At 40.6% G+C, this 26,370-nt stretch overlaps 1 protein-coding gene and 1 long non-coding RNA gene across 3 annotated transcripts in view; one reads left to right on the forward strand and one right to left on the reverse strand.

Annotated features, from left to right (window-relative positions):
* Positions 1-26,370, reverse strand: part of LOC122883993 — a 91,612-nt gene that overhangs the window by 32,367 nt on the left and 32,875 nt on the right. The window lies entirely within an intron of this gene.
* On the forward strand, positions 138-7,473 carry btbd3b (BTB (POZ) domain containing 3b). Its single transcript, XM_044213240.1, has 4 exons — positions 138-1,119; positions 2,248-2,338; positions 4,272-4,390; positions 5,107-7,473. Exons 1-4 carry the CDS (start codon positions 809-811, stop codon positions 6,137-6,139), a joined length of 1,554 nt encoding a protein of 517 aa, XP_044069175.1. The 5' UTR covers positions 138-808; the 3' UTR covers positions 6,140-7,473.

The following is a 26,370-nucleotide window of genomic DNA, read 5'->3' on the forward strand; positions in this document are numbered from 1 at the left end:
CAAGCATGTGCTGCACTAGGCTGCATTAGCCAATCATGAATACTGTGCGCTGCCATTGGCTGAGCTACGGAGGGAGCCGTGTACTGTGCGGTGAGGGGCGGGCGCGCGGGGGGGGGGCTGTCTATCTCCTCTGCGCTCTCCCATTCAACCACTGTAGTCAGCAGAACGAGTGGCTGAACAGAGCAACACAGCATCCACGGCTACAGCATCCCGCAGATGACTCTGTTCCATGGGGGAGAGGGATGGGGAAAAAAGGACAAGTGTTGGAGAGAAAAAGGCAGATCCACAAATGAAGAGAGACTGAAAGGGGAAGAGAAGCACAGAAGGAGTAAGAGTGGGAAATGAAAGGAATTGAGTTAACACCGCTGCCTGCCTGAGGACCACTGCAGCTGTACTAAATCTGGGGCTGTCAGGCCAACACTCAGCAAAGCAGTGAGTGAGAGAAGCAAGGGAGCAGAGGAAAAAAAGAAGTGATTTGAAGAGCTGATCCCATCACTCTGGACAAGCAGGGATGGAAACCCCAAGAACCTCTCCATCAGCAGATCAAACTTCACACAGGAAACGTGCCTTCGGCTCACCAGTCTGATCCCGCCTTTTCCGAGGAGTGAAGAAAACGGGCAAAACAAGAGAGTTGTTCTGTTAGTTCCCAAAAGGTGAAACCTCGTACTGGACTACTGCACTGCTGAGAACAAGCTCAAGTCTCTGCTGTCCTCTTCCAAAGTCCCCCTTGGTCCTCCCTCGCACCTGCCTGCTCCTGGTTAATGTCTTCTCTGCATGCACTCCCACTGCTCTGCAGTTGAACACACTCATGGTCGATGCCAAGGGAAGGAATATGAAATGTCTGACTTTCTTCTTAATGCTTCCCGAGTCAGTGAAAAGTAAGTCAAGTAAAAGCTCCAAGAAAGGGAATGCCAGTGGCAGCTCCAAGCTGCCCCCAGTCTGTTATGAGATAATCACTCTGAGGAGCAAGAAGAAGAAGAAGATGGCAGCGGACATTTTTCCAACCAAAAAGCCGGCATGCACCACCACAGTGCAACAGTACCAGCAGCAGAACCTCAACAACAACAACACCATACAGAACTGTAACTGGCAAGGACTCTACTCCACTATAAGAGAAAGGTAGGTACAACCAGCAAGCCTCTTTCTGAATCAGGAGTCATTACTGCTGCTGTTTTCAGCAACATCACATTCAGTGAAGATGAATTTGAAATTTCAATTAGAAAATTTCAAAAAAGTTCAATAGATAAGAACTGCATGTTCCACTGCATATTAATTACTAGTTGTCTCAATGGAACCTCCATTAAATCTAAAAATGCATCACAAAACACTTGTAAGGTAAATTACTCTTGTATGTATATTGAGGTTTCTGTGTGTGTGTGAGAGAGAGAGAGAGAGAGAGAGAGAGAGAGAGAGAGAGAGAGAGAGAGAGAGAGAGAGAGAGAGAGAGAGAGAATGGGTGGGTGTTCCCTCTGCCCTGCCCTCAATCTGCTGGGGGTACCTCGGTTTACACCCTCTCCTGCTCCTGCAGACTTTGCCGCTCTGACATAACAGAGGGTGGACAAGCACCGGGTGTGTTTGATATGTACAACAGGCAGAGGCTGCTCTGTACTAAAAGCAAAATATTTACCTTGGACTTTCAATAAAAGACCCCAGCTGTCCAGAGCTAAATGTGTGCTTTGCAACCTGGCTTTGTTGTCTCTCCAGAACATCATGGGGCTGTTTACCCACCCCTGTGACATGTTCCACTACTCAATAATATATGAACACAGCTTTATTGTTGGTCCCATTCTTTCACAGTGGGGTTTTTCCATTCAGTTCATTGTCTAGTTTGCATGTCTTTATGTAGATATAAAGAGTTTAAGTTGAAAAATGACTGAGCTTTGAAATCACTTTTGTGTTTTAGTGTGCTATGTAAGACTTTTAAATCAATAAAATGTATTTAGTTTTGCCTGAAGCAGTCAGGACACTTTATACAATCATAAAACTCTTGTTTTTAGAGTAGCAGAAAAGATAAATATACATGTAATTTACTAATTTAGCTTGTAATTCTGCTAAAGACTCTGGTGACTAATTGGCATTATTGGTTATTATTCACATATGTGCATTGATCCTCCTTTAATCTCACCAAAATATCTCCACGTTATGCTTTTTCTCCTCTTTTCTTCTCTTCTAAAAACAGTAACAGAGTAAAATATTCAAAATTCTCACTCAATTTTCACCTGATTATTTGTTTCTTTCCCTTTTTAGAAATTCAGTAATGTTCAACAATGAGCTGATGGCAGATGTTCACTTTGTGGTGGGTCAGCCTGGAAGGACCCAGCGGCTGCCAGGACACAGAGTAAGAATTTCATCAACTAGTAAAATCACAGTAGCAGGGAGGAAATGAACAAACAAGCAATCAGCCAGCCCGACCCAGTGTTGTTCATATCAGCATAAAAACAATCTCCCTCTTTGCCAGCAGTAATGGAACTAAAATCCTTTGTGCTCCACTCTCACTTCCGCACCATGTGTCTTTTCGAGACAGTCCTCAATTATTTATGTAAATGAGGCTGAAGGATAGAGGCACAGAGTGAGCAAAGGCGGAAGGGATATCCTCCTCAGCAGTCATCTCACACTGAATGGATCGCCTTTGTCTCTACTTTAGCTCTGCTTTTCAGAGACAGCTCTGCAATTACTCAACTTTTAATCAAACACATCCAAGAGCACACAGTTACAATGATAATGCATAGAGTAAGGTCAACGCTACATCTCACATCCTAGAAATACTTTTGTACTCATTTACTTGATTATCTTTTTGAATTTTGGAATGACAGCACAATGAATCTGCTATAAATAGCTACGATTATTATAAGTGGGCCCATATTTATCCTGTTTATGCCAATTCTAACCTGCAGGTCGATGTGACTTCTTTGTTTAATCCGCCCTCTGACCTCATTACTTTTTCAAGATGTTGACATAAATGATTGATTAAGGTTTATAGTTGCCTAGATCATGTGCCTCATCTAAAAGCACATCATTGTGTCCACTCTGTTTGAATATGATTATAACATAAATCTGGGAAATGATTTTGCATCATGAATTTGGCTTGGCTATCCATTCCACATCTACACTTTTTTTTCTTTATAATGGACCCAAATTATGATCTATGATTGGTAGCTGCAGTGCACTACACTGTGCATTTATAGAAAGCAGTTATGGAAGGACATTGAGGATGACTTGACTGTACTTTATGCTGAGACATAAAGCCAATGGAATATAATGACATTCAGGGCAGCAATCTTTATTGTGTCCATTTGGCAGGAATTCAGATATGCATTATGATTTAATTTACAAAGTTATATCCTTACAAGATGGAGGATGCAGCCAGCAGCTAAAAGCAGTCAATTTATGTGAACATCTGTAAAATACAATGGGTCAAGAGGTGAGACTAATCTTATTCTAATATGCAGTATTTATATACTTGTCTCTAAATCTACATGAAATGAACATGTCTTTCAGCTGACCTCTGTTTATGAAAAAAGAAACATGAATTTCAGTGTGTAACAACAACAAAATTAAATAAAGGGTTTATTTTAGATTTGGTTCATTGCAAATAAAGGGTTTATTTTAGATTTGGTTCATTGCAATTTAATTTAGAGGAAGTCTGTGTGCCTTTTTAGAGAAAATTTATACCACCCACACACCCACCTACACATACTTGAGCTGCACACAGACACACAACACAGACTTGCACACACAGACCTAAAACATGAATGTACTCAAGTATAATTACACAATTCATAGCCTTGTATACAGTGCTTATTACTGAAATTATTAGTAGCATTGTGTTGCATCTGATTTCATCAGAAGTTCAAATAAGTCATTAATTTCAGTAAATTCAACTTATGCTGCACTCTGTTCAATTGTGTTATTAGGATTTCCTGTTTTTTTTTTTTTTATCAGAGGCAATTTTGTTCATTCATCTGCCTCCTGTCCTCAGGGGAAATAGCAACTGGCTGAGCACTGCTCATTATGTGAGAAACTCAACAGGTTCAATCTCTCCAGTGATTAGAATTGTGGCATTGTTCAATATCCATGCAGAGATTTGTGTTTTTTTAAAGCGTAAGAGCTACATGTGAACAAATTGCATTTAGTACAATTCCCATTTCAAATAGTCTTTCTCTTCTTACCGAGTGTTACTACATGTCATGTGGTTTCCAGTGAAATCACAGATGAACTACAGCATGTTTTCATTTCTCTTTTCACTTTGTTTTCTCTTCTTCTTCCAACAGTATGTTTTGGCTGTGGGCAGCTCAGTGTTCCACGCAATGTTTTATGGTGAACTGGCAGAGAACAACGATGAAATCCATATTCCAGATGTGGAACCGGCAGCATTTCTGGCAATGCTGAAGTAAGGATTCTCCTCTGTCTAAACTCTTCAACATAGAGTACTTGCTTCAACTAGCTCTGTTCTGTGATATTACAATGCCCTTTTTAAATAAATAATGTCATCTTTATGTACATAACTGCAATTTCAATTTGATGTTGGTGAAAAAAGCAATGTTGATGAAACTAGTGTATATCTATCTCTGGCACCTGTTCAGCACTTGCCCTGCCAGACAAATGAAATTAAGTGTTTCTTCTTCTATCTCAGAGATAGAATCTATATCTGTCTATTTTCATTTCATTATACTTTCTACTTTTCACGCTGAATCACTCCATATTGTTCTCTACCTCATCCTTGCTGTTCCTCCATCACTTTTATTTCTGAGTTTTGTTTTCTGTGCCCTTGCAGACGGGCTCTAGTAGGTGGTAGACAAGAGTGTAGGAGGTTTGATTAGTTTGCACTGTGATTTCACTCTTAAGAATCTCATTTCATTGTTTTCCAACAAGGATTTGAACAGATGCAGCAATGCTATTGCTTACAATCCTGAAATATCAGTCAGTTTCAACCACAGTCAACTAAAAAAGATATTTTTGTTATATTTATCATGACCTCTAGTCTGTTTTTACAATATAATTATCTTCTTAACAAACACCCTCACACCATGTCGTTTAGCATGTCATTTCTGTGGTGTTTGATCTGTTGTCTATAAAGCTGAGAAAGTCACATTTTTACGTCAACAGGTACATTTACTGTGATGAGATTGACCTGAGCGCTGACACAGTGTTGGCCACCCTTTATGCTGCCAAGAAGTACATTGTCCCTCACCTGGCACGTGCCTGTGTCAACTTCCTGGAGACCAGCCTGAGTGCCAAGAACGCCTGCGTGTTACTCTCTCAGAGCTGCCTGTTCGAGGAGCCAGAGCTGACACAGCGCTGCTGGGAGGTGATTGATGCCCAGGCCGAGCTGGCGTTACGCTCGGAGGGCTTCTGCGACATTGACGCCCAGACCCTGGAGAGTATCCTACAGCGTGAGACACTCAATGCTAAAGAGATAGTGGTATTTGAGGCGACGCTCAACTGGGCTGAGGCTGAGTGCCAGAGACAGGAGCTCACCTCGTCGACTGATAACAAGCGTAAGGTTTTGGGCAAGGCCATGTACCTGATACGTATCCCTACGATGGCTCTGGATGATTTTGCCAATGGAGCAGCCCAGTCGGGCGTGTTGACGCTTAATGAGACCAATGACATCTTCCTGTGGTACACAGCAGCCAAGAAACCTGAGCTGGAGTTTGTCAGCCAGCCTAGAAAGGGCCTGACACCCCAGCGCTGCCACAGATTCCAATCCTGTGCCTACCGAAGCAATCAGTGGCGTTATCGGGGCCGATGTGACAGTATACAGTTTGCAGTGGATAAAAGAGTTTTCATCGCTGGGTTTGGACTGTATGGATCTAGCTGTGGCTCAGCAGAATACAGTGCCAAGATTGAGTTAAAACGTCAAGGAGTACTGCTGGGACAAAATCTCAGCAAATACTTCTCTGATGGTTCCAGCAACACCTTCCCAGTCTGGTTTGAGTATCCAGTCCAGATCGAACCTGACACCTTCTACACTGCCAGTGTGGTTCTGGATGGGAACGAGCTGAGCTACTTTGGACAGGAGGGGATGACAGAGGTGCAGTGTGGGAAAGTTACATTTCAGTTCCAGTGCTCCTCGGACAGCACTAACGGCACTGGGGTGCAGGGGGGACAGATTCCAGAGCTCATCTTCTACGCTTGACAACCCCTGCACACATTTGACTGGTTTTTAGTCCACTGATGGAAAATAGAAAATTATCACTTTGTGTATAGCATCACTTTGCATTATTTATTTTTTGTCACTACCGTTCAAAGAAATCTGATCTCAGACCTGTGAAAGGGTCTTATGTGCTTTTAATTTCCACTTGAGTAGGATCAGATATATGTTTCAAGATGTTGGATTGTCCGAATACGCAGATGAACAAAAGTCCTAAAAGATAAAAAATATCTTGCACTAGATGTGCATGTATATATGAATATATGTAAATTCTGAAATGTATATGATGCCACAATTGTGGCCAATGCTGGCCACAAAGATATCTTATATGATGAATATGCTACAGTATGTTTATTATTTCTATGCTTGCATAGAAAGCACATATATAGCAGCAATACTTCACATTCTACGATGAGAATTTCATGACATTACTCAGTCTGGACCATCAACATTATAAAGGAAGTGAAAAAGGCTGTGTGGTATTTAATATCAACATAAAACTTCATTAGGCATTTGTATTTGAGTGGTTTCAATTTAATCTGCAGCTTTTTGATTCTTTGAATCTAGTAACGGGGCACTTAGAGAGGGCTTGAGGGGTCTTAGATTAGGGAGCACCAGATATGAGACACATAACCCCTACAGTATCTCTCTGTAGCATGTTGCTCTGCACCTACACTCATCTCAGTCACTCCAGTGAGGTTTTGTTAATATCAGTGTCATAATGTTTACAGTGAAAATTTACAGTGAAAAAGTGATCACCATTCACCACTACATGGTAGAGTGAAAGATTTCTTTGGTTTTCTATCTAAATCTGTCTGCACTGCAGTACAGCATGGGCAGCAGAACTATTCCATTTCATTTCTAACATGTATTACTAATTGTTCTGGCTCCTTGGTTTTGTTTACAGCAAAAAGATCAATGATTGATTCAGTGTTAGAAGCTGTTTATCTTATGGACTTTTACTTCTTTGTTAAAAAACGCTGTGCACTTTGAACTGCTGAGCACTCCCTCCCAATGTGATCATACAGTATCAGTATTTGCAGAAGCATACTGTATATGCTACAGAATTGCACTGATGTTGGTTTGTAATAGAATTTGTTATTTCGTTTTACTTGTTCTTTTTAATGAGACAGATTTTTTTGATTTTCTGTGCTACTGAATATCTTTTCTGGTGTAGGATAAACATTCACAGGCTTGTCTGCTGATGACAATGGCTGGGCAAACTGGTGTTCATGTCCTGTGTTTATGTGCTACAGTGCTGGGAGACCAACGAATGTGTATGATTGTTGATGATGCAAATAAACAAAACAAGTGGTACATATCGGTTGTTCATCCCATCTGTAAAAAGAGATAACGCTACATACTCATGAATGTCTGAAATTAGGAGATGGGGCCAGATGATGCCCTTCGGCACTGCAGTGATTTACAATGCCAAGGAGAGCTGTCTGTTGATTAATGATCCCTGTCTTCATGCCACTTATACACCCTGCTTTTTGTCTGTCAAACTCCAGCTCAATTCTGCATCCCACTGAACTACACAACATTATACCTCCCCTCCTTAATATGAATTTTAATAGGCTACAACTCTGAAGTATGCTTTTTTGATGTGCTTCTGCAAAGTTATGAAGACACTGACAGCACAATCTCTACAATCCTGAATGACTGCAGTCATAAAGAATGGCTCCCTGACATGGCCATCACATGTCTTGAAGTTAAAAATAGGGAGAGAATAGAAAGATATTACAATCTTGAATGTCTAAAGTGCTGAATTCCCAGCATACCACACTGGCTGTTTGAGCCAAGGTCGATCTTGATGTGTCTGTCTGCTGATAAAAAAAGGACAGTAAGTCTCAAAAGAGGATCTCTACTCCTGTTCATATCTTAGTCGTAGATACACTCTTTAGTAGCGATGCACTTGTGTTGTAGATGAAGTTAAAAATTCCAATCTCAAATACAATACACTGACAAAACAATGGATTAACAAAGAGACTTTATATATTTTTGAGTTTTACTTTCTCCGAGTGCCTTATAATTTTATTTATATATATATATATATATAAATAAAAATCAAAAACAAGATGAGTCATTTACTGAATCTCGAGACGAATCATATCTCTTCGTGAACTGTATGTTCAAAAAGATAATCACTCCTGGGAGCTTATGGCAGGTACTTGATTACCAAGGCACTCAATAACGCTGAGACCAAGTTTGACATCGCCAATGAGCATAAAGCCCTTGATGAATTGAACTCAATATGTTGGGGGACTCGGTGCTTCAGTGCGATTTTTCATTATTGTGGCGCTAATGTTGTAAGCAAGATCATTAATTGCACTGGAGGAGGCAGGGGACTAGAGTGTGCCAGGAGTCAGGAGCAGGCCTGCTTTCAACAGACACAGAGAGACACACACATGTTTTCATTTTGCAAATGCAAACGATCTATGGCAGCAAAACTACAATCCAGGTACAGTTTACAGTAGATACAGTGAAATGTAAAAGAAATGAGGAACACAAACAACTCCATTCAGGGGTTACTGTGTAATAAGCTTTTGTATCACCTCTGAAGCAAAAACAAAATACCCAGAACTCTGGAGAGACTTTTCCTCATTTTGTTCTCCCCCTGAACAATTGCTACTCAAGACCTGACATTTTTTGGTGTTGGTCACAGTCAGCTCAGAAGGCAGGAGTGCTGCCAGAGGCTACCAGCTCACTGCCAGAACTGTGGTAGGAACAGCTCTGTTCTTCATAGATCACATTACCAAAAACAACTGTTCAATAGCAAGACTTCAATCAGCAGTTGTGTTGGCAGCTCTAATCACTTGTTATTACGGAGTAGATATTAGTCTTCCACAAACCTTTAAGATATAAATATATCATAGACTCACTATGTGATTAGGCTATACTTAGTGAAAACAGTATTTCTTCTTTTATGAGAGGTGACAATTATTGTGGTAAACCATTTTAATTCTATGAATGAAATGCAATTAGATCCTACGGGATAAGAATAAAATGCATCTAATTATAATTAGTTTGTCAGTAAAGGAAAGCATATGCGAGACTATGAATTACTGATGAGGAAGTCAGTGTGGTGATACAGTATTTTCCTCCAAATTATAGAATAGTTACGTTAATGATAAATATCTCCCACAATTTTTAGGATTGCTCACTCACATTTACAGTGCTGGCATCCTGCTTGATTTTACCACTGAAATTTTAATATATAATTCAAAGTGTTTTTAGTCTTACATTTTATCAGAGTATAGAGGAGGATGGCATGTAATATTCATCATTAATCATAAATGTGACAGTACATAACATAGACAAGCTTTGGAATAAACTTATGGCTTGGCAGGGGAAGGGAAAAGGGAAAACAGAGCTGTGGATACTGACACAGACTGGGCACATGTTGCCCAGGAAAGTCTCATTGAAGGTTTAATTATTGTTCAATACGAATTAAGGATGAAAAGATTTAGTCTGACTTGAGGGAGGACTGTGGATTACCACTGATCAACATTCTTAATGTTCTCTAAGATTGATTGTTCCAAGTGCAGATAAGTCTGAACAGAACCTAAAGGTCCTTCGGTATCTAAGAGGGATGCTGTTGTTTCCTTCACATCACTGACAACTGGGCATATTAATGTGGTCTGGGGTTAAACAGGATAGAAATGTCTCCTAAATCCACCCAACTAAAAAAAATACCACACAATGGAAAAGAAAATGGGGAGAGGAACCACATTCTGTTGTTATACTGTATCAAACATCAAGCTGTTCACTGCAGGCAATCACATATCCACTCCTCAACATCCTGATAATTTCCATTCTAGCAAAATGTCAATGAATTAGTAATGGCCAAAGAGAGTAGGGAAACACAGCTGTGGGTTTAAGGAATTCATCAAAGAAAATTATTTAAAAATGTGTTTTTTAATTCAGCAAATCTCACAGGAAATCTCGAAGCCCTTTTCCATTTCCTCCCCTTAAACCATGTGTTTTCTCTAAAAGGTATACAGGTATCTATACAGTTGTTCAGTACAGTGTTCAAAGCGCAGGTTACATTACATAGTATACTGGTGCATTCTGCAAAAACGAACCAGTAAGTGTTATGAGAGCATCTGCCAAGGGCTGCTGAAGGTTACAATGAATTGCTGTAATCCTGACAGATGTAAGGGTATCTGAGCCCCCCACTACCCTTTTAGCACTAACCTCAGCCTACTGGCAGCCAGTCAAGCAGGAACAAGGCAGGGGGTGAGAGGAGAATGGAAAGGGAGAGACAGAGGTAAGAGGCAAGTCTGATCTGACTAGTATTCAGGTAAAGCAGTCATTTCCTTGATAATTATCACATAGATTATTAGTGGACAGTCTGAGCAGCAATTAATCACACATGAGAATGGCAAAAGGTCACAAAGTGCAGAGTGGTGGAGGCAGGGAGAAGACGGGAGTCTGACTGATGATAGCCACCTTTGCTTCTTTGCCATCCCCATTCCCAACTCAACGGTGCAAAAGACCTGCAAAATGTAAGGGATATTATTCCAAATAATCTCCTTTCTCAGAGCTGTTGCCTCCAGTCGTGTGCGGTTGGGATGCACTGCAGGTTCGAGCCTGCGATTGTGTGTCTCATTTATCTATTTATTTATTCATTGGTACCAGGCAGAGCTAAATCGTTTCAACAGGCTGGGCCATTGAAAGGCCAGCTTTTATGTTAGATTAGCCTGTTTATAGCGATGTCGCTCAGCTCCAGATGGTTCAATATGGCTGGGATTTCTGGAGGTAAGCGCTCTGTGTATCAGGTGAATTATGATTGCTGAAAAGAGTGGAAATACGCTTTTGGTGGACAATGGGAGATGCAGAGTCTATTCAAAGCAGCCAAAAATACAGACAGCATAGTGACAGAGTATCGGGCACACACTGGAAGTAAATTATATTACCTTCCAATGGTGCAGAGGTAAATACCTTGTTTACATAATTGTGTGTTTGTCCTATGAAATACGATCCCAGAAGGTATATGAATGCTGCACTCAGGCAAAAAGTAGTTCTTTCACGCGCTCTGAAAGCTGAATTTGTTGGTGATGCATTATGCTAATCAAGCTATTTATTCCCACAACTATGGTCTCGTATACCTGTCACCCACAGCCATTACGGCAAGGCTTGATCAAAACCTTGAATGTTGGCAGCTTCCCACTGAGCGAGGTGATGAGGGCTGAGCATGCTACTTTTTGTATGTACTCTAGAACCTCTATTCATACTGAAGCATGTCCTCTAAGGCAGCTCCATGGCTTTGATAGTGTGGAGTGAGAGGGCCCTTCTCTCCCCAGGGTCTGATATAATGAGAGTGAGCTTACTAAACATGATCTGCGGCTCTCTCAGATAAGCTACTTGAAACAGGTCGAGCCTGAAACAGTACAACAAACAGCACTGATTCATTTGTACACATGCTCTCTCTCCCCCTCTCTCTCTATCTCTCTGTGTGAGCAGTATGGGGGGGACTAATGTGTTTTAATGTGTGATAGAGAGTGGTACAGAGATGGAGAAAGAGCACAGAGAGATACAGGAGTTTAGCTTTGTGAGGATTCATTCAGATCTCAAACATGGGAAATCTGACTTTCCACTTTAATTATTTCCTGTATGCACAAAGAAAATGTGAAGAGACAGATTTTAAATGATTGCATTCATGATTTGCATTTGTACAAATATGAATAGAAATGTACTGTATAGTTATTGCCAGAATAATGCTTTAACTGTGCCCTTTCTCACATTCAGTCATAATCTCCTTAACGATCTTATCACTTGGCAGCAGGGAGTCTGGTAATCAAAAGAGACATTATACAGGCAACAAGGTATTTCTTTTGTCAAACAAGTCAGAAATATCAACTAGACTGGGAGTCAGCACAATTTAACAGTGCTAGAGAAATGCATTTCCTCTCCCTGAATACACATATACAAGAGTGAATTTTATTTGCTGAATGCCCATTTCCTCTCTATTTAACCTTAAAGTGACCGAACATTTTCCCACACTGGCAATTTTTGTCTGAATTATTGCAAGGAGTATAATAACATCTACAGTGGAGTGATATTGCGCCCGAGTTCTTGGAAATCCAACTGAGCTTTACCAGTCTGCTTTTGTGGCCTAATTTAAGAAGTGGAGCGCTTTCTCCTGTTCCTCTGCCCTTTTTATGTCCTTCTTACCACAGGGAAAACCAGTTATTGTATCTAAAAGTCCATGCAATTAACATCGTTCAAAAAGACATTACCTAGGCGATTCGGTCCTAATGCAAGATACCGTAAATGTTAGTGTCACACAATTCATTATAACTTTGAAGCAGAGATCCTATGTTCAATCAAAGAAGGATTGAGAGTAATACACCTGCATTCACAGCAGCCCCACATTTCTATAATCCAATAATATCTACATCCCCACAGCTGCACAATCCCGGCCTAATTGTCAAGCCGATGATGAATCTGATGTTGGCGAAGCAAAGAATCTTTTCTCATCTTACCATTAACTGAGATAATTAGCTGCAGCTGCCTCAGTCGTCAGAAAGAATGCCACTTTCAAAGTCGCTCTACACTGTCAGAAGTTATTTCTTTATGTTGAATCCGATAAAGAAAAATATCAGTCAAGGGTTGAGTGCACAGTAACATCAAATGATTGCAATTCACCAGTTAAATATAACAGATATTTTGTCTAACTGGCAGGCGATGGTGAGAATTCAATGTTCTGTACCTTTATATAATTTCAGAGATTTATAGGAGCTGCCATCAGTGTTCATCTGACCTAACTAAAACTCTTTCTGCCTATGCTTTTTTGAGTTGAGCCCCAGACTATTCCCTCACTGCCCTCAATAACGGCCTCAATTTAAGCTTTACTGTGCCTTACCTTCCCGTTATTTTCCCTTCCCTTTGAGATACCAAAGCTTTTCTCGCTCTGAGCTGCTGGAAATAATCACAGGACATGAGATGAATAAAAGTGTTGTATTTTGTGAAAGTTTCCTGGTTTGCCTTTGTGTGTTTCGTATTCGTGGGCACATATTATACATGATTTGTACAGAAGAAAGTCAGGTGACAGCTCTGATAAATGCAGCTTATACTGTAGGTCTTATGAAAATAATGAAATTATGTGTGAATGATAGATAGAGTGCATCAGACCTTTATTTGAAGCGCTCATCCCAAACAGACCCACTGTCTATGACTGAATAATGTGTGTTTATACTGGCAGGCAATCATACATGTACACAGGCGTGGGATAAGCATTGTATATTTACTCAGAGAAGGTGGAACATACACTTCATGTGATTTTTCACATGGTTGTATTGGAGGAAGAACACTATACATGATTGTCAATGTGTGGGCAGATGTAATTACAGTGGCATGTTTATCTAGTAGATTGTAGTAATGGCATGAAAGATAGAATAAGAAGAAAGTGTATAATCATGTTTGTAAAACACAACAAAAAAGTGAGATTTACATTTTTGCTGTGAAAGTTTTCAAACATTAACTATGATAAAAGCTAGGATTGACATATTTACTGTTGACATATTTAGTTTTTTAATCTTAATGTGATTCATTTGTATCGGTTAAATAATTTCCGAGTTTATAACTGCTTGAGAGCAATAAACAGAACAAAACAGGATGAGTCCTTTGGATTCTCCGACAGATAACTTGTGTTGACCACCCCAAGGCAACAAAGAGTCAACAGAGAGAAGTAATATCAACTTACCAGTGGTGCATAATTTCTTTGGCTATTAATCATTATGTTGTCACCCAAGGCAGCACTAAAGCAAGCAGAGCAAGAATAGAACATTCGCAAGCAACTACTGCTAAAATACAACTGTTTGCAGTTCTTGCCAAATTAGCATTTCTGAATAAAGGTGGAACAATAGAAAGTAGTTAAATATGCTCAAAATATGCAAGGTCAGGAAATGTGCATTGATACTGCAAGCAAGAAATTATGTGAATAATTAATATCTTTCATCAAGTACCACTGGGTTCATTGAAAAGGCACTGCTCGCTTACACATCCACAGAATTCTCAGTTTACTAGGAAACTGAATGAGTCTGAATACAGGTTTGCCTGCTTTGAACACCCCCTCTCAGCATTTCCCTGCCCATCCCTCTACTGCATAGAAGAGGCACATGAAATACAAAAAGGCCAAGTACGTCAGCTCAACAAAATTGGAGTGGAGGGGATTTTCCTCCAGTGTGCAGTGCTGCACCTCGAGCAGCACTCATGACCATGGGGAGGAGGAGGGGCAGCAGGAATTCCATTTCTCACTGATGAAATTCTCTTCATCATGCCTCTTTTGCATAACAAAGGTGCATAAAATGCATTATTTATGGGAAAGTGCAACTGTGAACCGCCACAAGAAGGCTGTCTTTCCAACACAGTCCTCTGTTTCCAGGAATAGAAGCAAACTCTTCTGCACAATATCCACCATTGCCTTGGAGAGGTTAAAAATATCACCACCCATCACCACCTCAACATGACAAGTGTGCACGAGTCACTAACCATACGTTTAATGCGATTAGAGTGCTCATATAATTTCAAAAGTAATTTATCCAATGACAATACAATACAATATGTGATGATTGCAGATAGTCTGCTATGTCCTGGTGTTATTCATACCTATTTGAATACATCCTTTTAATTTGCTATATCATTAAAGTCTTATGAACCAATGACTTGTTTCTTTCGACCCCACACAGAGTTCAGTGAAGCACAGAAGGAGCTGTAGGTTTGTAATATTTCATCAGAGGTCTATTATGCTGATAAAAAGGGATGGGATGAAAAGAAGGGCCATTACAGCTGAGAATCCATGCCAGGTGTCACTATAATTTAATCGAAGGACTAAAGACAAAGAGGCGGCCTGAGGGAAACCTCTCAATAACAGGCCTGACTGCAGATGACAAGTGGCACAGTAACCTATGATTGAAGGGACTGACAGGAGGCTTTAGGGCAGCCTCACCCTGCACAAATCACAAGACTCGGTGGATTGAGGAGCTCAAATATACAAAACGTGTTTTTCTGTGGACAATTACAAATAAGAAATAGAATCATTTGATTTAGAGAAAAATGTAGCAAGTAAGACAATGCACATTTGTTATCCCTCTGAAATCAGCACATGCAGTCACAGCTTCTAAACAATGAGGCAGTTTGTTTTCATGATAAACATTAGGGACGTGGGAGGTAGAGCATATGTGCAGGCTTCACTAAGCTCTTGATAAAGGAGATATTTCACTTTCTCTGTGCCCTACTGGATTTGTCTACAGCTGAACCAACTGTGATCAATAGCTTCAGATGTTCCTCTATCTGGCTGTGCATCATTACTATTTAGATCATGCCGATGCCTGATGAGGTCGAAACAGAACAGATTATTGAACTGAACAGATTATTTTCAAATGTTTGAATCCTATCTTTCAGCTTGATAACCATGGTTTACACTTTCAAAACTTACTTTCAACCTTTCAAATCTTTTTTGTTTTAATGTTTTGATACATGACGGTAATCTAACCTCACACTCAATGGGCACTGCAGCTGAATATATCTTGATGGGAGAAAGGTCGACTGATCTTGAAAAATCACCGGGCACTAGCGGGAATCAAAGTGGACACAGGCAGACGCATTACATAAATTATGCTTAAGCAGTGCTACCCGAGTCATTCAGATATTCAATACAGCACTTCAGGACCACAAGAAGATTTGCAGGATTAGAGGTTGTAAGCCAGGCCAGCTCGATATATTGATCACCCCTCACTGAGAGCTGCATTCAATTTCCCAACAATTAGATGCACCTGAAGGTTAATATGGTGCTTTGTTAATCTGTTGTGTGTTGTGTTGTCTAAAACTAACTCTTTCTCTCTCTCTGTCTGTCTTTCCCTGTTTTTTTCCCCCACTGCATATGCTGGTGCCACTCTGCCAATCTATTTGGCTGAAAGGGTCAAATCTCTGGCAGGGCACTATCCATCCTGGTTTCATAGAGGTCATTTAGTAATTAGTAGTAGTAACGCCATGATAATAATGCATCAGTAGGAGAGGGTTCCTCTCACAACACTGCTAGGTCTAGATAATTTCAACATTACTGGCCCGAGTAAATTAGGTTGGTCCCCAGTATGTAACCACACCAACTCCTCCCATGTCCGCAGTATGTTTTTAATAGGTTTGCCTATTATACCCAGTGGCAATTTTGTTTCCATCCATCCCCACTGGCTGATTTCATATTCTGAGGATGTTGCAGGACTTATGGCCGTGTGAGAATGAAATTTCTCTCATGGGATCTGGGGGATATTTCTCTGGTGTGGCATACATTGGGCTCAGAGAAGTAGAAATGACAGCAACATTACATGGTTGAAATGAAACCCCCATAATGTTATCCATTTTTATTCATAAGAAGCTATGACATGCCTCTCATTGGTTTCTGTGTATGAATGCAGAGTGGTGGAGGGGATTTTGTAGCAATTCTCAGTTATAAATCAGGGACAACTGTGAATTATGGGGTCAACTGAAATATAAAGTGATAGTGTATCCCTGGATGTGTAGCACTACTTGATACAAGGCTCACATGTGTTCATTTTATACTACTACAGCCACAGCCAGCCCAATGAATTCATACATCCTAATCTCTGCTGAAAGTGAGCGGCAGAGCGAGGAAAGGGCTGATACTGACCAACTAGAAGGGAGGAGATTAGCTACAGAGATTTTTGCTGCCGTCTGCTATTTTATGAGGGAAACTAATGGCAACTGAAAAGGGAAACAATGACTCCAGATCTGGAGTAAAAGCAGCTGAAGTGGCCATGGGGGAAAAAGTCCTTTATTCACAACCTTTCCAGGTGAAAATGTAAGATAATGCTTGTAGTTACTGTCACAAATGTTTTTCTCTTGCTCTGGATGCATTATTACCATTAAGCCAAGCACACCTAACTTTTCCATCAAAGAGCCCTTTTCCATCAAAGCTGATATTTTAAGCAGTTGGGACTAATTGGCTGTTTTAAAACTGTTTTTCTCTGTTCGGGCACAGTGAAAGGGTTTCACTCGGCAGCAGTGCAAAGGCAACAGCTTCCATGCTTGCAGTGCAAGATAGGAAATAATGAAAAAATTAGGCCTGATGGAAAATCTATTATAATAGCTATCATTTTTTTGTTCTTAAAAGCCTTGGTTTTACACTTACTGTGGTATGGCTATTTGTACTCTCTCATTCTGCTCAAAAATGCACCTTCAGTGGTTAACCATTTTGAACTGCTTACCTCATACAGAGGTGACAGTACTGCTTACTAGTAGAGCAAGTATTCATGATGTTTTTTTCCCCCAGAACAACATTAACCTCCACTCCAATCAGTGTGAAAAGGTGACAGTAAATCCAAATCACTAGTCCACTCTCCTTGCCAGGTTTCAGTCATTTTCACCTTCACCATCCTCCCCTCAGCACCACCATATTGTCACCTCTGCTACAGCTGATTCTGCAAAACTGAGAAATGAGATAGAGTGTGTGGGTGTTTTTACTGCGTGTGTGTATGTATGTGCGCATGTGGTAGTAATCTACAAAGTGTGGGCATTGCAGTGAATGTTACAAACTCAGATGTCTCTAAGCAGTCAATATTTCAATAAGATTGATATTACTGCTTTGCCATTTAAAGGCCGCTGTCCTCACTGATAACTGATAATCATGAGGTAGCTAATGACTCATAAAGAAGGCTAAATCCTGCATTTTTAAAAAGGTGTACAGTGCATGTGAAGGGCCCCTTGGGGGAAATTTCTTCTGTAGCATGTTTGTCCATGTGCATCAGGCCGGCAGTAAGAACAAGGCTGAATAATAATAAGCTCTCTTACTGTCACTGTAATGTGTAAACAGCCAAAACTTCAATGCAGATATGCCTCACATTCAATTTTACTATATCCCGCTAATTTAAACCATTAATTCAAACTCACACTGTTCAGAATCCTTCCATTTTCTCATCTCCTCACACACTCTCCTACTTTCCCCCCAGGTGGCGGAAGGAGAAACGGTTGGGGGTACTGCCTCAGTAATTGGAGAAACCGTCTGAAACATGCAGATGAACCAGGGTGAGACAGAGAGGAGTGAAAGTAGAAAAGGAAAACGGGCCAGATTCCTAGTTATCCGCCCCTTTCCTCCTATTCCTTCTTTCTTGCTCTGACGGGGTTAAAGTCGTACAGTGGAGGCTCCTTTTACTCGTCATGTTGGCCTCGGCATAATTAGGCATAGTGTACAGGGCTGAACAGCGACTGATGGTCACATAAAGGCCTGAGTGAGGAGGGGGTTCAGAGGAAGGCTTGGGCTTTGATGAGAGGGTTAAGAGCATTGTCAACACTTTCGCTCACTCTTACACGTTACAATGAAACACCCTGTCAGCTGACACACAAGCTGCATTATATGAAACTTGGACACACAGACGCAAATGAAATGTGCACACTAAACTTGCAGCATGTGCAGAATATGGTCTGGTTTTTTCATTAAGAGGCCTTGAAGTAATCAAAGGTCAATGCAGTTCAGTGTAGTTTCAAAATGAGGGAAAGAAAAGGCAGCCCACTAAAAGCAAATAGACATCTGAAATAATATTACTCCTTTGCAATGAAAGACAGCCAATTTCAATGAGGTGACATTCATTTCCTTTCAGGTGGTGAGAGGAGGATGAGATAGGCTGTCTGCTTTTTAATATATCTAACAGTGTCGGAGCCCCTGGTAGCACACAGCAGAGGTAAGTACATGGGGACATACGACTGCATTTTTCAAAGCACTGCACAGAAATCGTTGCGATTTGCATAAACATACACAGAGTACATTGTGGTAAAATATCACATTGCGTGTGAGTTGATTGTGTGTAGTGTCTCTGTGAGTGTGTTTTGCTGTTTGCGTGCTTGTCTCAGTGTGTACAAAGTCTACTCATGCATATGTGAGTGAATGTTAAATTCAGGATGTAAATTCTCAATACATTATACAATTCAGTGAGTCAGGAGGAGATGCAATGTTACTTTTGATGTGCATAAAAGTAGATATGCTAAACTGAATTGTGGGCATAGATAACCCAAATAAGGCTTTGTAAAGACAGTATTCCTATTAGGTGTGCAGTGTTCCCAAAAGTGAAAAGGTATAGCAGATGACCTCTGACTGTGAGATGGTTCCGAATACTAAATGCTTTAATCCAAACTCAAATATTCCAATAAGATTTTGCATTGTCTTTGGTTCCACAAATTGAAATGCAGTTCTGTTTTCTCTACGGATGTCACAAGTCAATTTCCTGCCCTATTTTTTATCATAATGTCTATTTCAATGTCTCTTATTATACAGATGTTTTAACAGCCATATTCTGGTTCATTTTTCTCCAGGCAATTTCATCTTTAACATACACAACTCTTTGCAAAAGCTAATTCCCAATGAATTGGTGAGAGCGAAAGCTTTGTGGAGCATTCTTCCCATGGTTAAGCCACCTACCGCAGCTAAAGGAGGCTCAGCACTAGCCCTCTTGCAGGGTGCCGGGCTGCTCTTATCGCCGCACCACGAGGCCGTAGAGGGGTAATAGGATTGTGGCTCACAGAGAAAGTGCCATGCTCACCAAGCAGGGGAGGGCTGAGGCACAAGTATGAAGGGCCTCTGCGGCTGTCCAGCATCATGAAAGCAGAGAGAAGCAGGCGGGGAGGATGTGTTCTCCTCGCTCCATAAATAACCCTGCTAAATTGCAAGCTTTGGAGGGTCAGTGGGACACTGGTCTGCCAGTGTATATCTGTAGGCCTGGATATAACCTGTAATCCTGCAGCCCAGAAAACGAACAGCACAGCAGTTATGGCGAAACGTCTTTTCTGCAAAATGGAAGCCTGGGTGTTTATGAGCTTGGAGAGAGAGAGACAGAGAAAGAAAGAAGAGAGAGAGTGAGTGGAGGCAGGGTGGGGGTGGTTTTATAGTTTGTAGTTAGTGTCTGAGTAGTAGACTCCTTCCTTGGCTGGCTGGGTCCCAGCAACAGCACAGCATTCACTTTGTACTCAGAGGAGGAAGATGAAAGTAGCACTGGGTCAAATGAAGGGGGGCAGATGCAGAAGGGCTTTATTTGACAGACAACGTGATCACTTTGGTTTCGGATACCAGCTGGGTGTGACTGTTACCATTTAGCGAGTACTCTCTGGGTTAAGCAAGCATTCAAAGATTAAATACTGACTTTAAAAGTTGCACTGATTCTCTGTGATGATTTAAAATCAGAATCCTGGGGCACCAAAGTGATACGATGTTTTTCCGTTCACCCCTCTACAGTGCTTTCAGTGCTGCAGGGGAAACCATTCCACCTGCCGGCAGTTAGGTGAGTGGGTGTGTATTTTAGTTACATCAGTGCCCCGGCACTCATGGGAAGGGCAGTAAAAGGCACTGCAGGTGGTGGAAGACTGAGATGGCCATGCTGGTTGTTTTGATAGAATATAAGTGGCCTGAGGCACTGAGCAGTGGAAGGAGTGCTATAGTGAGATTTAGGGTTGTTATTGAGAGGCAGGCATGGTGTAACACTCCAAGATGCACACAGGCATGGGCTTGATATCTGTATCAGATTGGTGAGATAGGAGTCCTCCCCTCCAGGACTGATTACTTTATCTGGAGGGCCATAAAGCATACAACAGGTAAAGACAACATAGAGCATGGTAAGAAATATAGCCTACACTGAGATTAAAGGTGCAACGCATAGAATTTTTAATATAATTACTGCAAAGAAATTCTATTGGTTCACTCTGCCTCTCTGAACCAGATCTGCATGATGAGATTGAATTGATTGGAAATTATTGTTTTTTAGCATGCACGCAAACACTGGCATGCAGTAGCATAGTCATGGGCACACAAGCAAGTAAGTCTTTGATTATGTTGAAGTGCCCTCTCATCTGCATGCTGTATTACACCATGATCTGTTGCATTGCCTGTTATTTAGTTTGATTGATGGTACTGTTTACTGCTCACACTCCCATCAGGACAGTTTCATTCATTTCACACACGCTGGATGATGGCAATCCACTCGCTGATGTTAAGAAAGCTAAAGTCAATGTCTGGCTTTTCCTGTCCTCATGGATAAAGGACTTTTTGTTTCTCTGGACAACTGTATAAAAAACATCGCATTGGAAATGCAGAGAAGTTGAGGAGTTCAACAGTGAGGGTGACTAAGTTTTCAGAGCTGCGGAAACAGCTGGAAGCCGCAGCAGTGAAAGATGCACCCTCTGGTCATCTGTAGTGGAGAAATTCAGCTTTCTCAGGAACCTTGTCTTCTAATCAACATATTTCTGTGAGCAGATATTCTCACTGATGACTAGCATGTCCAGCACCAGAAATGTTTCAAAACTGAATGCTTTAAGCTACGTGTACTAAATCTACTACAATGAATCTTTCCTTCCACTGCAAAGCAATCTGGCACAGTCTTCATGAAATCTAACCTAGTGGACTTACCGTACCACACCTGCCCACCAGCCATCACTACTGAGCTCATCACCTGGAGCAGGTTTCTAACAAAGAGCTACCTTTTGACAGCTGCTTGCTTGCCATAACCCTCTGGTCTGACTGCTTTCTCGATGCAGAGTCTTGCTTTTTGACCTACAGTATTACAGACTGACTGATTTTGGGTACCACATCTGTAATCCAGTGTTACAAGTAGAGGACCATTAGACCCTTTTATACTGGGGATGCTTGTTTCCCTCTTTAATTTGAGTAAATCCGGAATATTTTCATAAAACTAATGTTTGAAAAATCAATAGTTTAACAAAAAGGATGGCTCCTTTAAATTCTTAGTCAACTTTTAAAATCTCCATCATCCAAAATCTTTTTCCCTTTTAATTAAAGTTCTCAGTGGTAATTACATTTGTAATGTGTGTCACATCAATAAGTTGGAATTTCATTTTTCATAATTTGAAAAGGCAACCGAATTATATTAATGCATGTTACTAACTCGACATCTTCTCTCTCCCGTAGTTCTGTGCCTTCTCATTTCTCTCCTCTCTCCTTTTGTCGCTTTCAGCAGGTATTTCCGCCTCCGGAGCTGCAGAGTCTAGATCTGTGATTGTGGGCCACCTGCTGTCCCGTGTTCCTGCTCGACAACTGCTGCTACAATTGTTATTATTAGTCTTATTACTATTATTATCATCATTATTATTCCTATGACTATCATTCCTATTATTATTACTTTATTAATATTACGACTACCATTACATTATTATAATTTAAAAATTCTAGGTGGACTTTGCATTGTGCCCCCCCCCCCAACCGTCAGCGGCAGATGGCCATCCACCCTGAGTCTGGTTCTGCTTGAGATTTCTGCCTCTTAAAGGAAGTTTTTTCTTGCCACTGTCGCCAAGTGCTTGCTCATGGTGGGATTTGTTGGGTCTCTGTAAATAATACTGTAAAGAGTACGGTCTAGACCTGCTCTATAGGAAAAGTGCAATGAGATACCTTCTGTTATGAATTGGCACTATATCAATAAAATTGAATTGAATATTATCAAACCAGAGCTGTGCATTAACTGGAATCAACTCAAAATGCACATGCATGAAATTACGGAAGCATTCATGTCAAAACAAGATTGTCAGCCAATATCGTGTGTCACAAGGACACGGCTTCTGTTTTCCCTGCTTTTGCTGTAATCTAATTTATTTCTTGACAGGCTTGATGAGATAAAGTGACGAGTGGTAGGAGATGGTTGTCAGGAGGAGACAGGGTCTTTCTTCTGGCTGCCTTTTGGTGGCTATCAGGGCTTCTGATCAGACTGAGAGCATGCCTGCGACACTGAGAGGGTCAATAGCCCTACACTGCAACAAAACCTGTTTTTGTTCTGTGACTGACACTCAGTTGCTGTTAAATGTATAAATGTCTTAATGGGGAAAAGGTTTTCGCCTTCTGGGGATATATGAAAAACACACAAAGAACAAGCTGAAACAGAACTGCATTATATATGAGGTCAAGTGGGAGATGGCAATCAATGAGACAATGGCAGAAGAGGTAATAATAAAAAATACACCAGTGTGTCTTGGTGACACTTATTCAGATGCAGCCGAGAGCTTACAGTGATTCACTGTTATCTACTAACACATATGTATATATAATAAATGTATATGTAATATCAAAAATCTGCACTGTTATTGGTGAAATGAATAGATTTATGCAATTACAGGTAAGCCTACAAAATCAAAATGTGTCAACGTGTGTTTCTATGTATATTGTTGGATATTAAAATGATAAATATGCTGTCATGTGGTAGCTACTATCACATACTGCATTTGAATATTCAAATGTACCAAATTATACCAATATTTTACTGTATGAAATTTCCATTTGTAAATTCTCTATCTATTTTGCACATCTTGCAGTTGTTGATGGTCACTTGACAACCTGAGGTATTTTTTTTGTCAAAGAATTCAGCTTTCTTTGCACAAAGATTTTTGCTTCTCTATTATTACGTATGGATTAATTCTCCCTTTTCATTTATGTCTCCAAACTTGTCACATGAAAGGCCGTTATCTCTTCCTCTTCTAAAGTTTCTACTGTCTAATGTCTGAATGATCCACTGGTCTGATCCATGGGGTTACAATATGACTTTGATATCCTTTGTACAATCGGATATTTCCTTTTTATAGTGATGTTTCTCTCGATATACTGCATTTATATAATTATTCTCCTCTTCCTCCTTCTGGTTTGCTTTTCTTGACTGTCCCTCTGTTTCTCTTTTCTCTCTTATGTGCAAGAACTAGACATACTGTACTTTATCACTGGGTGAGCTTATGCTTCAAGACACACAATCCTGTTAGGAATTGGCACGGCCACGTCCAATTGATGCCAGTCAAAATATTACAGTCTGTTCACCGATATAATGAGCGATGGGCATAATGCAGCCCATAATGAGGCTTGTTTATATGTCTACCTGGTGTAGTATGTATTGGAACAATGCCACATTGGTTAAGCACCCAAATCTGCTTATCTTGTTTTACAGTTCTGAGAGTGAGAGTGTGTGTGTGTGTGTGTGTGCATGGTTGTTCCTATTTGAACCTCAGCAGCAAAATGCGGATGCTATCGTGACAAAGTGATGGGCTTTACTAATATGCACCAACAGTCTGATCAGGATTCAGCAGGTGTTCTGCGTAGAGGAGACTGACGTCTGCTTGGGACCATCCATCAGAGCTAAATGGCAGATGGTCCTCTCTGTGGCCAGGCAGGAAGTGCACTAACACAATCGCTGCAGAAACACAGGGAGCACTCTACCTGCTGATAATCCACTTACGCACAGACAAAGCTGCTTTAATCTGCCCGCTCCTTCCCTGCACACCCCCTCACCACACGACAAGGCCAGGCTCCACACTGGAGAATCACCATTGATCCACTGCACACATGTACACAGGCTGAGCACTGACAGGCCATGTTATAATGAATCCCTAATCACTCTCATATGTGCCAGGAGGATCACAGAAAATAACTATAAATACTTAACAATAATCAGAAAATTAAGTTTTTCTTGCTGTTTAATTAATAATTTTTCTGCAAATTCTATGTGTGCACCTGGTTGAAGTGATGGAGGAACTGATGGCAGAGAGAGATTATATCAGTATCGACAAAAAAGAGATTAAAAAAAGAGTGCGAGTAAAGGAAGTAGGTACGATACATATTGTGAACTAAACCCTGACTTAATTGCCCATCTGCTGTATACAAGCACTAGATCCAAATATTGAAGATCAGTTGAGAATTACATTTACAAGGTTCTGCCTATCATCACAAAGGTTGCATATTGTACTAAGAAGCTGGAGTCGTACGCTACTTGAATAACTCTTGTGCTCAAATGGCACTGGCATACATAATGAAAAACATTTACTATTATATCCTCAGACTCTGAGATCTGTGTGAAGTAAAACTGAGCTCATAACTCAATTAATCGTAGTTCATTATTTATAAGTCTTAGTTGTGTTGTATACTTTCGTGTAAATGATGGAACATGTACATGAACTTGTTTACTCGTTTTTTAATGCACTGACCGAACTGTACTATATATGACATTGTTTGGACCTAATATTTTCACTTGATTATGTAACATTATTTTATGTTTATATTGTTGTATTTATTCAACCAACTAACTCTCTTTTGGAAAGGGTTATTTAAGATCGCTCTGATGGTTAATTTGACCCCCTTACCATGACAGCTGATCGTTTTATATCAACAATCGAATGTCTATTAAACTGTCTGGGCTGAAATATTTATGTTGGTGTAAAAAGTTCTGTCTCAGAGAGATTTTAAATCACTGAGTGCACACGTACACTTAACACAAGCAACCACAAGCACTGTTTAATAATTTGAGCACCTTTTATCCATGTAAATAAGTGCAATAAATTATCTCTATTTTCTTTTGATAATAATAGATTGCTAACCCTGAAATGGGAAAATTCAGTATCCTCACACCACAAGTAATACAATGCACAAAACACATTATACTACACTACCATTAAAAGAACAGCCCACTGTACTGTAATGTAAGTGCAAATAACAGCATGATCTACACTATTTGATGAGAAACAAAGCCTGCAGCTTCGTAGACAACTTTTAAATCATCCTTGAAGTATGAAGCATGTAAAAATAAAAATAAAGTAACTTATTACTTGCGTGTTCTCCTGATTAAGCCTACTTTAATGAGTACAGATTCACATTTGGGTCCAGGATGTTTATTAGAAAAGCCAGATATGGAGCTGGACTCTGAGGTGCATCAGGCCAGGACCTGGAAGTCCCACAGGGTGTCATTAGATAAGACAATGAAGTTTGATTGAGATCTTTTGCCAGGTTGTTCCCGCTGATTGGGCTTCATTAAACAACACAGACCTACTGAGGCTGAGCAGGAAGATGTTATGTTCATCATTCTGGCATCAGAAAGGTCTGCTGCGCTGAAACTCTGCTCAGATCACAACGGATTTATAGCAGGTTTCACTGTTTCTGCACCCTGGGGTGCAGAGCTGTTCTTGCTTATGAACTCATCTGTTTAACAGTTTGAATAACGAGTTGTCCTCTTTTCTCAAGGAGTGAGCACTGGAGCTCTACAGGGAGGAGGTGTCAGAGCGGAATAAGAGGGAGAGAAGGAATGAACAATTAGTGCGGAGTGGTGGAACGGTTGCACAACGAGGCAGAGGCAAAGGGGGAGAGGGAGCCATGAAAGAGGCCAGGTGCAATATCGCATCCTTCCTGTCAGAGGGCTTAAAAGGAGAGCAGAGGAAGAGTGTTTAGCTCCAAGGGA

The sequence above is a fragment of the Siniperca chuatsi genome, linkage group LG11 (assembly GCF_020085105.1).
Source record: "Siniperca chuatsi isolate FFG_IHB_CAS linkage group LG11, ASM2008510v1, whole genome shotgun sequence".
NCBI classification, from domain to species: Eukaryota; Metazoa; Chordata; class Actinopteri; order Centrarchiformes; family Sinipercidae; genus Siniperca; species Siniperca chuatsi.

Bases quoted from the DNA above. Each gene is read 5' to 3' on its own strand.
- btbd3b (XM_044213240.1), top strand. From the start codon at position 809: ATGGTCGATGCCAAGGGAAGGAATATGAAATGTCTGACTTTCTTCTTA. The intron at 2,339-4,271 runs GTAAGAATTTCA...TTCTTCCAACAG, and splicing joins AGCGGCTGCCAGGACACAGA to TATGTTTTGGCTGTGGGCAG. The intron at 4,391-5,106 runs GTAAGGATTCTC...TTACGTCAACAG, and splicing joins GCATTTCTGGCAATGCTGAA to GTACATTTACTGTGATGAGA.